The sequence below is a fragment of the Chlorella variabilis genome (genome assembly GCF_000147415.1).
Source record: "Chlorella variabilis unplaced genomic scaffold CHLNCscaffold_11, whole genome shotgun sequence".
NCBI lineage: Eukaryota > Viridiplantae > Chlorophyta > Trebouxiophyceae > Chlorellales > Chlorellaceae > Chlorella > Chlorella variabilis.
The window spans coordinates 1,173,084-1,187,811 of record NW_005435077.1 but is presented as its reverse complement, the minus strand read 5'-3'; the positions used below and the strand labels follow the sequence as shown (position 1 = coordinate 1,187,811).

At 67.7% G+C, this 14,728-nt stretch overlaps 4 protein-coding genes across 4 annotated transcripts in view; 3 read left to right on the top strand and 1 right to left on the bottom strand.

The window, feature by feature from the left end:
• Positions 1–1,989, bottom strand: part of CHLNCDRAFT_134505 (hypothetical protein) — a gene marked incomplete at both ends in the record, with an annotated part of 4,418 nt that extends 2,429 nt beyond the window's left edge. The window contains 7 exons of the mRNA XM_005847271.1: positions 53–154; positions 399–595; positions 795–865; positions 1,034–1,125; positions 1,292–1,438; positions 1,526–1,609; positions 1,905–1,989. Of these exons, the coding sequence (XP_005847333.1) occupies positions 53–154; positions 399–595; positions 795–865; positions 1,034–1,125; positions 1,292–1,438; positions 1,526–1,609; positions 1,905–1,989 (778 nt within the window). The remainder of the gene's footprint in view (positions 1–52; positions 155–398; positions 596–794; positions 866–1,033; positions 1,126–1,291; positions 1,439–1,525; positions 1,610–1,904) is intronic.
• Positions 1,990–2,987: 998 nt separating this feature from the next.
• CHLNCDRAFT_134503 (hypothetical protein) lies at positions 2,988–6,868 on the top strand (the record flags this gene model as incomplete). The annotated part of the gene is made up of 13 exons (XM_005847438.1): positions 2,988–3,197; positions 3,417–3,521; positions 3,775–3,873; positions 4,087–4,225; positions 4,448–4,527; positions 4,776–4,877; positions 5,003–5,089; positions 5,288–5,414; positions 5,587–5,672; positions 5,851–6,044; positions 6,229–6,325; positions 6,509–6,586; positions 6,785–6,868. The coding sequence occupies 13 exons, from the start codon at positions 2,988–2,990 to the stop codon at positions 6,866–6,868; spliced, it is 1,488 nt and encodes a 495-aa protein (XP_005847500.1).
• A 916-nt stretch (positions 6,869–7,784) lies between these two features.
• CHLNCDRAFT_134502 (expressed protein) lies at positions 7,785–10,005 on the top strand (the record flags this gene model as incomplete). The annotated part of the gene is made up of 7 exons (XM_005847437.1): positions 7,785–8,103; positions 8,288–8,413; positions 8,543–8,713; positions 8,825–9,208; positions 9,335–9,406; positions 9,533–9,616; positions 9,755–10,005. 7 exons carry the CDS (start codon positions 7,785–7,787, stop codon positions 10,003–10,005), a joined length of 1,407 nt encoding a protein of 468 aa, XP_005847499.1.
• A 1,338-nt stretch (positions 10,006–11,343) lies between these two features.
• On the top strand, positions 11,344–14,174 carry CHLNCDRAFT_134501 (hypothetical protein; the record flags this gene model as incomplete). The annotated part of the gene is made up of 9 exons (XM_005847436.1): positions 11,344–11,349; positions 11,484–11,775; positions 12,007–12,132; positions 12,293–12,463; positions 12,632–13,048; positions 13,219–13,290; positions 13,434–13,517; positions 13,708–13,970; positions 14,145–14,174. The coding sequence occupies 9 exons, from the start codon at positions 11,344–11,346 to the stop codon at positions 14,172–14,174; spliced, it is 1,461 nt and encodes a 486-aa protein (XP_005847498.1).
• Between the last annotated feature and the right edge of the window lie 554 nt (positions 14,175–14,728).

Sequence of the window (14,728 nt, the reverse complement as noted above, 5' to 3'; positions counted from 1 at the left end):
TTCACCCACCCACCCACCCAAACACACACACACACGCCACCCCTGCCCGCACCCGCGCAGATTGTGTCCTTGGAGGTCATGCCGCTCAGAATGAAACACTCCAGGTCCAAAAAGGCGCGCAGCCAGGGAGAGGTCACCACCTCATCCACCACCGCTGCGCAGGGAGAGAGGAGGGAGGGGACCCAGCGGGCCATGTAGGGGTGTGGGGGTGGGTGGGAGCGAGAGAGGCAGCGGGTTGCGTGGGCCGACGGGAGGGGTGGTGGGGAATAGCGGCAGGGTGGGCAGGGTGGCGATGGAGCAAATGGGCAGGGAGGCAGGGAGGTGCCGGGCATGCGGCAGCCAAGTCAGGCGCAAGGGGCGCGGCAGCAGCAAGCTGTGTGTGGGGGGCTGCAACGCACCCGAGAAGGGCCCCGTCAGCTGCCTGGCCACCAGGCCGGCCCTGATCAGGCCGGGACCGTAGCGCCCCGCCGTCAGCGCGATGCCGAGGTCGCCGCGGATGGCGGCAGCCGGCAGCAGCGCGGCCCCCACCTGCAGCGGCTGCATGCGCCGCTCCAGCGCCCGCCACTGCCGCTCCGCCTCCTCCCCGCCCATGCGCCTGCGGCGGGGGAGCCGGCCGGGGCGGCGCGACGGCGTCGCGCGCCGGGCATGAGCCGCTCGCCCCAGTGCAGCCTTACTTTCTGGCGGCGATGTAGCCGTCAGGGCGGCAGCCACTTGTTCCGCTGCCCCCGTTGGGCGGCCCAAGCAGCAGAAACGGGAACAGGCACCCCGCAGTGGGCGCCGCCACCCTGCCCCACCTGATGTTGGCTGCATACGCCTCGCCGTCGCAGATACAGGGAAAGGAGCCGTCAGGCGTGTAGACAACCCACTGCAGCACCACTCACAAACGCCACACCCTTGAGGCCTGCTGCTGCTTGGCTGGGGGCCTGCCCGGTCCCCGCCCGGCCCCCATCCAAGGCTCGCGGCAGCGCCAGGTCAGCCTCAGCTAGCCGGCCGGCAGCAGCAGCAGCAGAAGAAGAAGAAGAAGAAGAGGCACCCGACGTGCCTGCTTGTACTGCGCGCACTCCACGCTCTCCCCCACCGCATCCAGCACCTGCTTCAGAGGGTTGGTGGAGGCGCCGGGGGGGCCTGCAGCTTGCAGCACACGGCGCAGCGCATGCCGACGGCGGGGCAGATGAGCAAGCAGTGCAAGGCTGGCGCCTGCAAGGCTGGCGGGCAGGCTGGTGCCGGAGGAGTGCAGCACATTTTACGGCCAACCTCTCTTGTTCCCTGCCAGGGCTCCCCTGCTGCCCACCTGACAGGCCGGCATAGAAGGAGGGCCCCGCATCGAAGCTGTAGCCTTGGGCCTCAAAGCCGTGGGCCGCGCCGCCGGCATGGTAGTGGCTCTCGCACACCGTCACCCGGTAGCCGTACCGTGCCAGCAGGGCAGCCGCGCAGAGGCCTGGGGGGAGCAGGGCAGCGCAGGTTGTGGCGCCAGCAGGGCGGGTGGACAGGGGCAGCTGGGCCGGCGAGCAGCGGCGGCACTCACCGCCGATGCCGCTGCCAATCACCACCACATCAGTCTCCTGGTCCTTGCCGCTGGCGGCTGCTACTGGCGGCGGCGGCTCCTCGACTGCAACCGAGCAGCGAGTGGCAGCACGCCCCCGCTGTCGCCGCCGCCAGGCGCCGCCGCCACTACTCCTGGCGCCGCCTGCGGCCAGCAGGCTGCGCCCAGCGGCGGGCGTTGTGGATCGCCATTGCGCCTGTGAACATGCCGCGGGGCTGCAGGCGGCCTGCCGACTGGTGCAAACCCCACGCATCGGCCGAGACCGCCAGCCGGGACTCTCGCACAGCGAATTGCACACTGGTGATCGATGCAAGCGCTGGGAACATGCGCATCGGCCCCAGGGCGTCCTTTCCCAGCCCACCCGCCTGTCCCGCCACCTCAGCCGCCGTCTGCACCTCACCCACCACCACTTCATGTCTCTCGCACAGATCAAGGAATGCACGCATGCAGGTCTGACATCAAGTGAAGGTGTGAAATTGTGTGAACAGGCTGGTTGGGGTGCTGTGGGTGAGAAAAAACCATGGAGGAGGCAAGCGGGTGCTGTGTTGGTCGGCATTGTGATACAGAGGTTCACAGCGCCTCTGATGCCGGGTGGAGGAGGGCCTGGCAGGTCCACGCCTGGCAAGTCGACGCCTCTGCTGCCCGGCGGCCAGCCAGGGAGATGGCTGAACCCCGCTCGGCTGGCAAGGCCGGCTCCGCAGGGTGCCTCACTCAGCCTTGGCGCGCCCTTTGGCCTGGCGCAGCAGGTGGCCCCAGGGGATGGCGGCGGCCAGCAGCGGGACATAGGCGCCGAAGATGAGCACCAGGCTCAGCGGGGCGCCACCCGTGGATCCAGTCTTGAGCCAGGCGGGGAGCACCACCAGGCCCAGGAACAGCGACTTGTAGACGAGCTGGAAGAGCGGCAGCGCGCTGCAGGGCAGAGAGCGACCCAGCACGCTGTTGGGGCAAGCTGCTGGGGGACTGGGCAAGCATAAGGCACAGTCAGCAGCTCGCCTGAACGCCAGGGGCTGCGCCAGGCCCGCCGCCGACAGCGCCGCCACGGTCACCCACATGGCGCCCAGCAGCGGCAGCGCCGCCCAGGGCGCCACGCTCCCCTCCCACAGCAGCCGCGAGGCGAGGCTGGGGCCGGCCAGGTTCAGCAGGCCGCTGCTGCCGGCCGCGGCGATGTTGAGGGCATACACAAAGCGCAGGAGGCCCAGCGCCATGGCTGTTGTGAAGGAGGAAACAACGTGTTGTGGCTGCCAGGAGCTGAGGCAGTGGTCCAAGGTACTGCCTCCAGATGGCACCTGCAGGAAGTTGCAACAACAAGTCGAAACGCGCTCCGGCATCGATATCTCCCTGCTTGCAAAGCTTGTGGCAGCGCTTGCAGCACTTGGGAAGCAAAGCCCTGGCAAAGCCCCAATTTGGCCCGCCCCGGATCGCCCTCCCAGCGCCGCTGGCAGCCATGCCCAGCGCTGGCAGCCCCCGCAGCGTGCTGCAGCGCCCCAGCAGCGAGGTGGAGAGAGGGCTGCGTGTCGTGGTGCTGGGAGCGGGCGTTGCCGGCGTCCTCAGCGCCCATGTTGCCTGCCAGCACGCACACAGCGTTTGGCTGGTCGAGGGAGACAGCCTGGCGGCTGGCGGAGGCGAGGCAAGTGCGGCGGAGGAAATTATGAAGGTGAGGCTGAAGCCGCTGCCCGGTCGCGACAGTACCGGCGCGACTGCCGGCCCTACACGCCGCCTCTTCTCCTGGAGATGATCATAGCCTTGACGGCCAGTGCAGAGCGCACCTGCATCGATGCCAGCCCGTGCCTCTGTATGATCGTGCGCTGCCTCCAATCATGCCGCACAGTCTGTTAGCCAATGACCCGCCCGCCGCCGCCATCCACGCCCGCAGGTGGCCAGGCAGCGTCGCGGCATCCCGCAGCTGGCCCACCCCCACACCCTGGCCATGGGCGGCCTGGAGGCCATGGAGGCTCTGCTGCCCGGCTTCAAGGAGGAGGTGAGCAGAGCGCGGCTCACCTGCGCCTGGCGGCGTGTTGCCCCTGCGGGGTCTGTACTTGTGCTGTGCGCCCCGCGGATGGCGCAACCGCATCGCCGGCGGCTGGCCGGCAGCCTGCCACGCTGAGCCTACCTCCTGAGCTCCCACACGCCAGGCTGCTGCAAGCGCTCCCTGCGCTCAATGTGCTGCTGTGAAGGCGCATGCGCCTGCTGTCAAGGTGCTTCCGCTGCCCCGCCCTCCCAACCGTCCGCAGATCCTGCGCCGGGGCGGAGTGGAGCTGGATCTGGCTCGGGACCTGCGCTTCTTCGACTTTGGAGACGTGTATAAGCGCGCCGACGACAGCTGCCTCAAGGTGCGCCGCCCCCCCGCCGCACGGCCGCATGCTGCCGGGCCCCTGCCTCGCCGCCGCGCGGCGCGAGCGGCGAGCCGCCACGCCAGGCGGCGGCACAGGCACGGCTGCGCTGCGAGCATTCCTGATGTCAACAGGGGTGCGGCGCCGGCATGGCGCTGCCGTGGGAGTGCGCTGAGGCGTGCTGTGTGTGCTGTGCATGCCATGGGCGTGCAGAGCGTGGGCGCCTCCCGCGCCCTCATCCAGGCCACCCTGCAAGACGAGGTGCTTGCCCGCAATGCCGGCAAGCTGCGTGTGATGGACGGCTGCCGCGCCTCGGGGCTGCTGTGGAGCGAGGACAAGAGCCGGGTGCTAGGTGGGGACACGCCGCCAGCCGCCAGCTGCCAGCTGGACGCCTGCCAGCCTCCTGAGTCGCAGCCACCCGACACAGGCGGCAGCTTCATGGCTGCCCCTGCCTGCTGCTGCCGGGGGGTGGCCGGGACCGACCTGGCACCTGCAGTCATGAGCTGTACAGCTGGGGCGAGCACATGTGCATGCCGCGTGGCCCTGTGGTCGACCCGGTGTGGCACGCGTGCAGGCGTGGAGCTGAGCACCGGGGAGCGGCTGGAGGCGGATCTGGTCATTGTGGCCTGCGGCCGCTCCTGCCTGCTGCCCCAGGTGCGATGCTGCCAGCCGGCCAGCCGCACGCTGCGGCACGCGTGGGCTTGGGCTCGGCGGCGGGCAGCAGGCTGGGCGCTGCCCGCTGGCCAGGTGGCACATGGGGCGCGGCCGCGCGGCAGGCGCACGCACAGGCGGTGGGCTCGGCACCTGCTTCCTTGCACGTGAAAAGCGGCGCCCTGCCACGCGTTTCTACATGACTGCCTCTACATGGTGCCGTGCCGGCCGCCGCCACCCTGCTTCCGCAGTGGCTCAAGGCGGCCGGCCACCCTGTGCCGGCAGTCCTCAAGGTCAACGCGGGGCTCACTTACGTGGGGCGCCTGTACCGCATGCCAGAGGACTGGGACAAGGTGAGGTGGCCTGCTGATACTGCCGGCGGCGCCTGGCGGGGGACAGCGCTCAGGGCCCGCCCCTCGCCCTTCCCGGCCGCCGGCTGATCCAGGCCGCACCGTGCTGCTGCTGTTCAATGCTGCAGAAGCGCTGGCTGGGTTGCATCACCCTGGGCAGGCCTAACGGCATCTGGGGCGCCGGCATGGTCCCGGTGGAGGGCGGCGTGTGGCAGGTGGGCCCTCTCTCTTTTCTGCTCCACTTTTTGGTTCTTTCCTCTTCTTTCTGTCTGCCTCTCCAGGCGGGCGCCTGCGCTGCGGGGCTTGCCTGGACCCCACAAATGGGGGCCCAGGGCCCGCCTGGCGCGGCCGGCGTGCCTCCCCAGCTTCCACCCTACCCAGCTTCCCCCCAGCTTCGGCCCTGCCTGCCGCAGATGGTTGAGTGGGGCTACGAGGGCAACGTGCCGCCCATGGAGGATGCAGCCTTCCTGGAGGCGGCCGGCAGGCTGCCCGACACAGAGATCTACGAGGCCATCCGCCGTGCCGAGCCCCTCACCCCGCGTGCGTGTGGGGGCGCCCCCTGCAGGCGGCGCCGCAGTCCCAGCCTGTACTTCGGATGTGTGCGCACAGCATCAGCCCAGCACAGCACAGCACAGAAGCACAGCAGAGCAAGGCAGAACTGGGTTGGCACCAATCGCACCGCCGCGTGCATGCGCCCGTCCACGCCGCGCAGTTGAGAAGTACGGAGGCGCCTACAACATCTGCCACAGCTGGGAGAAGGTGCCGCCGCCGCCCGGCGTGCTCGCCATCGGCGACGCCGTCCAGACCCTCAACCCGGCAAGTCCCAGAGGCCCTGCGTGCTCCTGGGAGCCGCTGCCTGCTGCCTGCTTCAAGCCCACGGCGTCTGGGGGTCGCAGAGCGTATTGCAGGCTGTGGCTGGGTTGTGACAGCCGGCGCCAGACGCCGACACACCGTCAGCACTGCGCCTGCCCTGCAGGTGTATGCGCAGGGCATGAGCGTGGCCGCCAAGAGTGCAGAGGCGCTGGATGCGGCCATGGCGGCGGCCCTCCCCGCCGGCGGCAGCCTGGAGGCACGCCGCGCTGCGGCCGCGGGCATGGGCCGCGCTTTCCACCAGCGCCTGGCCGCCGTCATCGCGCCCGCCTGGATGATGGCAACCTCGGAGGACCTCAGGTGGGCTGGCACGCTGGTGCACAGCAGGGCAGGCTGCACTGCGCTGCTGGCGGGCGTGACGTGCAGCCTTCCAGGCGCAGGCGTCAGCGCTGCCCTCGCACCAGCAGCATGCCAGGATGCGGCCGCCTCCCACCCGCGCCCGCGTCGCTGGACCCCCTCGCACCTCCCATCTGCCCACCCGCAGGTACCCGGGGACCAAGGCGCAGGGCGTGGTTCCGCCGCCCCGCCTGCTCTCCCTCTACATCGACTCGCTCTGCAAGGCCTCCCACCGCTCATCCAAGGTGGTCGCACTCAGCAGCAGCAGCAGCAGCAGCAGCAGCAGCAGCAGCAACAGCAGACCATTGTGGGGCCGTGCTCGTGCGCAGCACGGGGTGGCAGAGGCTGCCGCCCACTTTCCTTGCTGGTCGGTTTGGTGCTACAGGCCCGGCCTCCACCGCCGCGCCCCCCCTGCTCCACCTCTGCAGGTGATGGAGTTGTTTTTCTGCATCGCCCACCTGGTGAAGCCGCCCCACTACCTCTTCCACCCGCGCCTGCTGGCCGCGGTGAGCAGCTGGCGCCTGGACTGTTGGTGACCGTGTCCTGGAAGGCAGCACTAGCAGAGCTGGTAGCACCGCGCTTCGGTTCCTCCTACGGCTGCTGCTGCATGACCCACGCCCTGTGCCTTTTTGGCTCCACCACGGGACACGGTCTGCGCCCCACCCACCCCACCCCCTGGCACTCCCGCTGCCGCTGGCCTGCAGGGCATCCAGCAGATGTTGCGCGACGCGCTGCAGGCCCTCTGGCCCGCGTCCCAGCCGACAAAGGGCGCCCTGAAGGCGGAGTGAGGTTTGGATGCTGAGAAGGCTTGCAGAGAAAGCCCGGGCTGTGCTCAAAATACATGCCAGCTTCCTCGTAGCGACGCGGTTAGCGCCGCTACCCAAGAGAGCCTAGCGAGTTCCGCACCTGAGGAGCCTGCACCTCCTGCGGGTCCACTCTGCATTGTTTTCGTTCCTATATCGAAATAATGTTCCATTCCGCCCTCCTGCATCGGCGGTTATGTTAATACCAGTGTTTGATCATTTGAGGGGGGCTGACAGCATGGCGGGGCGGAGCGCCGGCGGCCTGCCGTGCATGTGCCCCTCCGCTACAGCCGGGGTGTTGAAACGCTGCCGTTTGGCATCCGGAGTTGCAATAGACCGCTGAACCGAAATGGGGAGGGCGGAGGCGGGCGGTTGGGCCCCGATATGTCGAAAAAACTATCTGGTGAGGGGAAGGTGCAGCGGCCCAGCTACCTCCGCGTCACGGCTCCCGTTCAATCAGCTCCCACGCAGCGTGAAGGAAAATTGAAATGCCACGGGGCCCCAAATAAGCCCTGTGTGAGAAGTGACTTTGGGGTCGGACACTTTCCACCGGGGCCGGGCTCCCTAAGTACCACACCGTCGTGGCTCCCCACTCGCCCAGACTGTCGATCGCAGCCCACAGGTCGAGTCCCCCAGCCCACACAACAGCAGGAAGCAGCGGCGCAACCTCTGCCGCGGCCTCCCCCACCACCGGCGAACCCCCGCTCGGCCTCACCAGCCCGCGCAGCACCGCCCCGCCCCATCACGCCCATCCAGCCCTGCCCGGCAGCAAGGTGCGTGGCCGCCGACCGAAGGCGGTGGAGGCACATCCCCCCGCAAGTGGCTGCCCTTGCAGCCCCCGCTCTCCACCAGGCTCCCAACGCTCCTCATGCCCTATCGCCGCGGCTGTCGCAGGGCGGGCATGGAGCAGGAGGAAGGCAGCCAGCAGCATGCCGCCGCCGCGGCGGAGGACGCGTCGGGGCGCTTTGGCATCCGCTTCGCCGGCGGCCAGTGGGTCACCAGCGGGCACAGCCAGCAGCTCGCCATGCCGCAGATGCAGCACGTGCCCGAGTTTGGCGTCACCATCCCCGCCAACCCTTTCCTGGAGCGGGCAGACACAATGGAGGCGTTCAGCAAGAGCGCGACGCTCGACCCGTCGCCCACCACCGGCCAGCTTGCCGCGCCGGCGGAGAAGGAGAAGGAGCGCCAGCACAGCGCTTGGCGCATGAGCGGCATCGCAAGTGAGCACGTGGGCGCAGCAGCTGCGCCTCAGCGCAGCACACATTGTGCTCCAGGCCGCGCCGCCGCCGGGGCGGGCTTGCGACCCCCGGCGCCGCGGGCTGGCGTGTCGGCCGCCTGCTGCGCCTGGCTGGCTGCTGCAAGCAGGCCACTCAACCCGCCCGCTGCCTGCCTGCTCCCCTGCAGTCGGGGACCTGTTTCAAATCACGGCGGACCCCAAGGTACAGAAGCGGGTGATGAAGGCGGACTCGAACAACGACGGCCGCATCAGCCGCAAGGACATCCTCAAGGTCATGCAGAGCGAGGCCTCAGGTGCGGGCAGGCAGGGCCGCGCAGCAGGACAGCGCTAGCGTGGCGTGCTGCCGCAGAACGACGCAGGCCAGGACTGCGCAGAGTGGGGCTGCCAGCCCTCCTGACTCACACCGTCCGCCTGCCCTGCAGCCAAGCACAAGCTGAAGTGGGGCCTGATCATCGGCGGCACGCTGCTGGTGTTCTGCCTGCTGATGCTGGCAGCCAACGCCGCTCTTACATACGTGGTTGTCAGCATGAGCAAGGATACCAGCGTGCAGACCAGCGGCGTGATGACCGACAAGAGCGGCACCACCGTCGTGGGTGAGCTCCAGCGGCAGCCCGTGCGCTGGCTGGCAGGCTGCAGCTGCTCTGCTGGACCTTCGTTCCCTACATTTCGCTCATCCCTGCTCCACCTCCTCTCACCTGCTGCAGGCACGGCACAGGCGGCGGAGACAGCAGATCTGCTGTATGCCTACCACACACCCGCCGATGCCGCCGCATCGCTGCTCAGCCTGAAGCAGTTGCTGGTAACGGCAGACAGCGGCACAATGTCAGCCTACCAAGTGCTGTCCGCCACTCTGGTTGCTGGCAAGCGGCTGGACTTTGTGGTGGCGGCACCCACGCAAGATGCCAGCGGCAATGGCCCTGTTGCCGAGATGATCCGAATCGTGATCAGCGAGGAAGGGGTGCATGAGGTTCGCAGCGGCAGCATCGAGCAGGCCAGCGGCGGCGGGCGGCGGCTGCTGGTGACCCCCAGCAATAGCAAGGCCAGCGTGACGGGCCTGGTGACCAACACGGCAACCAGCACCTGCTCAGGTGAGCTGCGTGCCTTGGGTGCCTGCCTGCTCTGCTGCTGGCAGGCCTCCTCACAATCTCACTGCCTGCCTGCCCCGCTGGCAGCACCGTTAACTGCCTGCTCTGCCGCCTCTCTTCTGCTTGCAGCCACCTCCGGCGGCACCTGCTCCAAGGCAGCCACACAGATGAGCTGCCCTCCAGTCCCCGTCTGCGGCATGGGTGAGTGTGGCTGCTCAGCATAACCCCTGCACTGCCGCTGCTGCTGCTGCTCCCAGCCGTGCCTGAGGCGGACCTGCCCCGCTTCTGACCATGAGGCATGCCTTCCCTTCCCCTTGTCCGCTACAGATGGCAAGTACTACGCTACGCGGTGCTTGGCCGCGAAGGCGGGCACCACCGTCAAGTGCATGAGCTGCGGCACCAACTGCGCGGGTGCGCCCCTGCCTCGACCCTGCCCCCTGCGCCCTGTTGCTTCACCTGCGCTGCTGCCCGGCTGCCCATCCTGCTGCAAGTCCTCACGCCTGGCGCATCCCCGCCCGCTCAACTCCCCCGCCCTCTCCCTGGGTGCAGCTCCCAACCCGCGGCCAGCTGGCATGCCAGACAACCTGTCCTCCTATGATGGACCCAACTATGTGCGGACGAGCCCGCCGCCCCCGGCCGGCGGCTCGGCGGCTGCCACCGCCGCGGGCGGCCTCGCCCGTCCCGGCGGCTTGCCCGCCAACCTCGGCTCGCATGGGCAGGATTATGTCAGGACGCGGCCGCCGCCCCCTTCGCCCACCGCCAAGAACACCAAGCCCGCCTCAGTCAAGAAGCCCAAGTGATTCATCACCATCACCTCAACACCCCCTTCTGGGTGTGCGTGTGTGAAGTTTTTTTATCTTCTGTGTGACACGTGCTGCTCGCACCTGGCCACAGCTGCCGTGCGACCCTTGCGCACGCACCCGGGCAGCAGCGTCTGTTTCCTCTGCCTCTTTTTGCAGCCGGATCACACACCGGCCATGCCTTACCCTCACTGCCACAGGATCCTGTTCTGCTCTGTGGACACACCATCCCATTCTTGCAACCATCATCTCTCTTCTCTGCAGTCCACAGTCTTTCCCCAAACTGTTCGTCCCAATCTTCCTTGATCTAATGAATGTATCCTTTTTATCAACGCTCGGTGACCTGTCAGTTGGCCTGTCCTGCCTGTTGTTCTACTGCTTCATCCCTCCTTGCTCGAACAACAAAGTCTGTGCTGCAAGCTTGTTCTTGCTGAAACCAGACTGTAAGCCCACACAAGCAAGCAAGCAAGCTGGTCTGTTTGGTGGCGCTCGCCGCTTGATTACTCACCGCCGGGGCGCCCATGCACGCTTGCACCTCCTCATCGGCACCGTGTTCAAGTGCCATGCATTGCACCAGGGGAGTAACCTCGTGCATATGAATGCCTCACTGCATTCATTTTTGTTGTTCTTGTTTCTTTAACTTTGACACATGTCACTTGACTTGATGGACAGCTCATGCCATGCAGAGGAGTTAGGGCATGCCGCAGCGCCAACAGCCAGAACTGGCACAGGACTGATCCCGGTGATGTGACGCACTGGCACACACAATGCAGGAAGGGGGATGGCAGGCTTGCCTGCTGCTAGCCATGTATGTCTGCCACGTGTAGCTAACGCAGCCGCACCAGCAGGCTGGTCCTGAGCGGTTCGCGGCGGCGGTTGCCACCCGCCCGGCTTACCGTACGTGTTGCCAGGTAAGATGGCTCCCACATCCAGGCCCACTGGAGCACCCCAGCCAGCGAGACCCAAAGGTGGGGCAGTGCACAAAGGGAGGGGAGGCTGCAGCAGGGGGCTTAAGGCCTGGAGTCGCCGATGGCGCATTTGCAGCATTTTTTACATCGCATGCATTGTTCAGACAAGAATGCAGCTCCACACAAGCACCGCTAGGAGCGCGGAGACCCAAGTTCCCAGCGGGCACCAGGCTTTCCTGGCCATCCGGAGGGCCAAACTAGGGCACTTGTCCCCCTGCACTCCTCCATACTCGTCCCAGCGTCGGCGCTTGGAGGAGCGCACCCACAACCTCAACAAAGAGGGCCCCTGAGGACATCTGGAGCTCCAGTGCCAGTGCAGCTCCCGCCTCCCTGCCCCCAGGAGGGGCTGAGGCAGCTCACCCCCCAGCACATGCAGGTGGGTCACATGAGGCTGCCAGGAGCCGCTGTCGCCTACCTGCAAAACCGCACCGGCGAGAGTGTCCTCCCCGCAGCCCTCCACCAGCCACCGCCCCACCATCACGCCTCCTGCCCCCTTTCTCGCCGCCGCAGGCTGCCATGGCCGGCCAGGGGGACAGCCCCACCAGCCCCATCGACGTGCTGGTGGCGGTGACCGCCAGCCGCCGGCTGAGCATGGGCGGCCGTCCCTCGGGCACCCTGTCTGCCACTCGGCTGGGCAGCGTGTCGGAGGAGTATCCCGTGCACGGGGGCAAGGAACCCAGCTGCGGCAGCGGCTCTCTAGAGAGGCCCAACACGGCGGACGCCTCCAGCAAGAGTGGCTCCCTGCTGGGCTCGCCACCAGCCAAAGGCATCGGCGGCGAGCGCCTGCTCAGCGGCGTGCCACGTGCGTGCGCGCACCGTCGCTGCCTTGCGCTGCAACACCTGCGCTTCCCTGCCCTGGCAGTGCTTCCTGGCAATGCTTCCTGCAGCCACCTGCATGCAAACAGGCAGCAACAGCGCCGCATGCGGCAGGAGGCGGCAGCCTGACCCCCCCAGTCGAGCCCCCTCCCTCTTCCCCGACCCACCGACCCCTCACTCACCCATCTCCCGATCTCACCCCATGCCATGCGTGCAGTGCAAGACCTCTTCATCCTCACAAACGACCCCCTGCTGCAAAAGCGGGTGATGAAGGCGGACACAAACAGGGATGGGCGCATCGGCCGCCGCGAAATCCTGAATGCCATCCAGAGCGAGGCCACAGGTGCGGCGCTGGGCAGCAGGCTGGCGGGCAGGTGGAGCACCTCAGCCCTCAAAGCCGCGAGCTGGCGGGGCAGCCGCTGCTGCCATCAACGTGCCACTGCCTTGTGCTGAGCCTGTGCTCTTCCCGGCCATGGCCCCTCTCTGGGCCGTCTCATGTGCAGCCAAGAAGAAGCTGAAGTGGGGCCTGATCATCGGCGGTGCGCTGCTGGTGTTCTGCCTGCTGATGCTGGCGGCCAACGCCGCTCTCACATACGTGGTTGTCAGCATGAGCAAGGACACGAGCGTGCAGACCAGCGGCGTGATGACCGACAAGAGCGGCTCCACCGTCGTGGGTGAGCGCCAGCGGCAGCCTGGGCGATGGCTGGCAGGCTGCCTGGATCTGAGCCGTCACACACTCCCGCTTCCCTTCTGAGGCTGAGGCTCACTAGCACACCGCAGCGGCCAGGCGTGGGTCGACTCAATGTTTGGCATGCCCGCTCGGCTGGCTCCTCCTCCTGCAGGCACGGCGGTGGCAGCGGAAATAACCGACCTCTTATACGCCTACCACACGCCCGCCGACGCCGCGGCCTCGCTGCTGGGCCTCAAGGAGCTGCTGATCACCACCGGCAACGACACGGTGGCCGCCTACCAAGTGCTGTCGGCCAGCCTCGTGACCGGGCAGCGCCTGGACTTTGTGGTGGCGGCGCCGACGCACGATGCCGGCGCGGCGGGCGGCACGGCGGCCGGCCGGCCCGCCGCCGAGCTGATGCGAATCGTGATCAGCGAGGCGGGTGTGTTTGAGGTCCGCGGCGGCGGCGACGGCGGCGACGGCCAGGGCGCGGGCTCCGGCCGCCGCCTGCTGCAGCAGCTGTCCAACGGCCAGCTGGCCAACCCCAAAGTGCAAGGGCAGCTGTCCAGCACCGCGACCAGCACCTGCGGTGAGCCGCAGCGCCAGGCCCCGCCCGCCTGCCCGCCACCGCTCACCGCTGCGCAGCTACTCAGCCAGTTTGCCCAGGCAGCGCATGCCCTGCGCTGCCTGTTGATCGAGGCGACTGTGCAGCCTGCCCGTCAGCCCTGACGCCCGCCGCCCTCCCTGTCCTGCCTGCAGGCACCTCTGGCGGCACCTGCTCCCCGGGCACCGCATCGGTCGGCTGCCCACGCGTCCCCACCTGCGGCACCAGTGAGCGGCTTGCTGGCATGCTGCTGTGCCGGCTAGCTGCTCTGCTCCTACAGCTGCATGCACGGCCCCCCGACGAGCGAAATCGGTAGCCAGCCGCTCATGCACCGCATGGGCCGCCTCCAACCCTGTGTGCTGTACTGCAGACCGAGTGAGGTACGGTTCTCCCTGCGAGGCCCGCCTGGCGGGCACCTCTGTGCTGTGCTCCAACTGCGGCAACCCCTGCCCAGGTGCGCCCTGCCTTGTGCACTCCCCCCCCGCCCCCTGCCGTGCCGCCGCCCGGGCCTGGCACCTGCACAGAGCCCTGCTGCCCTGCCCAGCCCCGACCGCCGGAGCGCGCGCAGCAGGCCTCAGCTTGAGCGCTGCCTCCTGACAACCGTGGAGCATGGGTTGGTGCTGTTGTGGCCCTGCCTGCTGCAGATCCGGCGACCTACCGGCCTTCAGGACTGCCGCCCAACCTGTCTTGGGATGGGCCCGGCTTTGTGCGGACCAGCCCGCCGCCGCCCCGCGGCGGCACAGCCTCCGCAGCCGGGCAGCCTGACGGCACCCCGGGGGGGAGCGCCGGCCAGAATGGCCAGGCTGGCAGCAACGGCAATGGCGGGGTCGGCAGCGGCGGCAGCCCCGGCACCGGCACGCGCCCGTCTGGCTGGCCGTCCAATCTGGCGATCGACGGCGTGGGCTTTGTGAGGAGCCCGCCGCCGCCCGCAGGCTCCAGCGACAACAATGGGGCGGGGGCTGCTGCTGCTGGAGGCGCGTCAAAAAGCCCGCCGAGGCCCAGCCCCAAGCCGCCGTCTCCGCGTCCGCCCCAGCCCAAGCCCGCTCCAGCACCAAAGAAATCGCCTCCTCCCAGCGCGAAGAAGTCGCCACCGCCTCCCAAAAAGAGCTGAGGTCCGATGTAGGTACCCGCCGCTCATGCAGCTCTGTTGCTTCCTGTGCCCAGCTGTTGCTGGGGTCCATTAAATTTTGCATTCTACCTTTCTCTTTCTCTTTGATTCTCTTCCTCCCAGTTTGCCCTGCCCCAATTCCCTTATGCATACTGCGCCCTCACAGCGCTGGTGCCCCCTCACGGGGTGCCCTACTCTGGTACTGCCGTACTGCCGTCCCCGCTCCGCTGCCGCTTGTTTTGCGTGCTCTGGCGGGCATCCCCCGTGCCATCAATATCCCATGTTTCATCAACAGCACCAAACACAAACCCACAGCAGCGGCATCATTCCTCCACATGCCGCACACACCCTGCCACTTGATTGCGCATGTCTTTACTTCTGCCCCCAGCACACAAGCTGGACTCCCCTGCTCAATCCATCGATTGATCCATCTCTCTCGGTGTTTCTCTCTTTCTTTCTCCACCAAATTGTTGAACGAAGCAGACTTGTAAACGGTAATTAAACACGCATACACACACATCGGTGACAGCTGACATTAGGCCTGCCAGCACTGCACT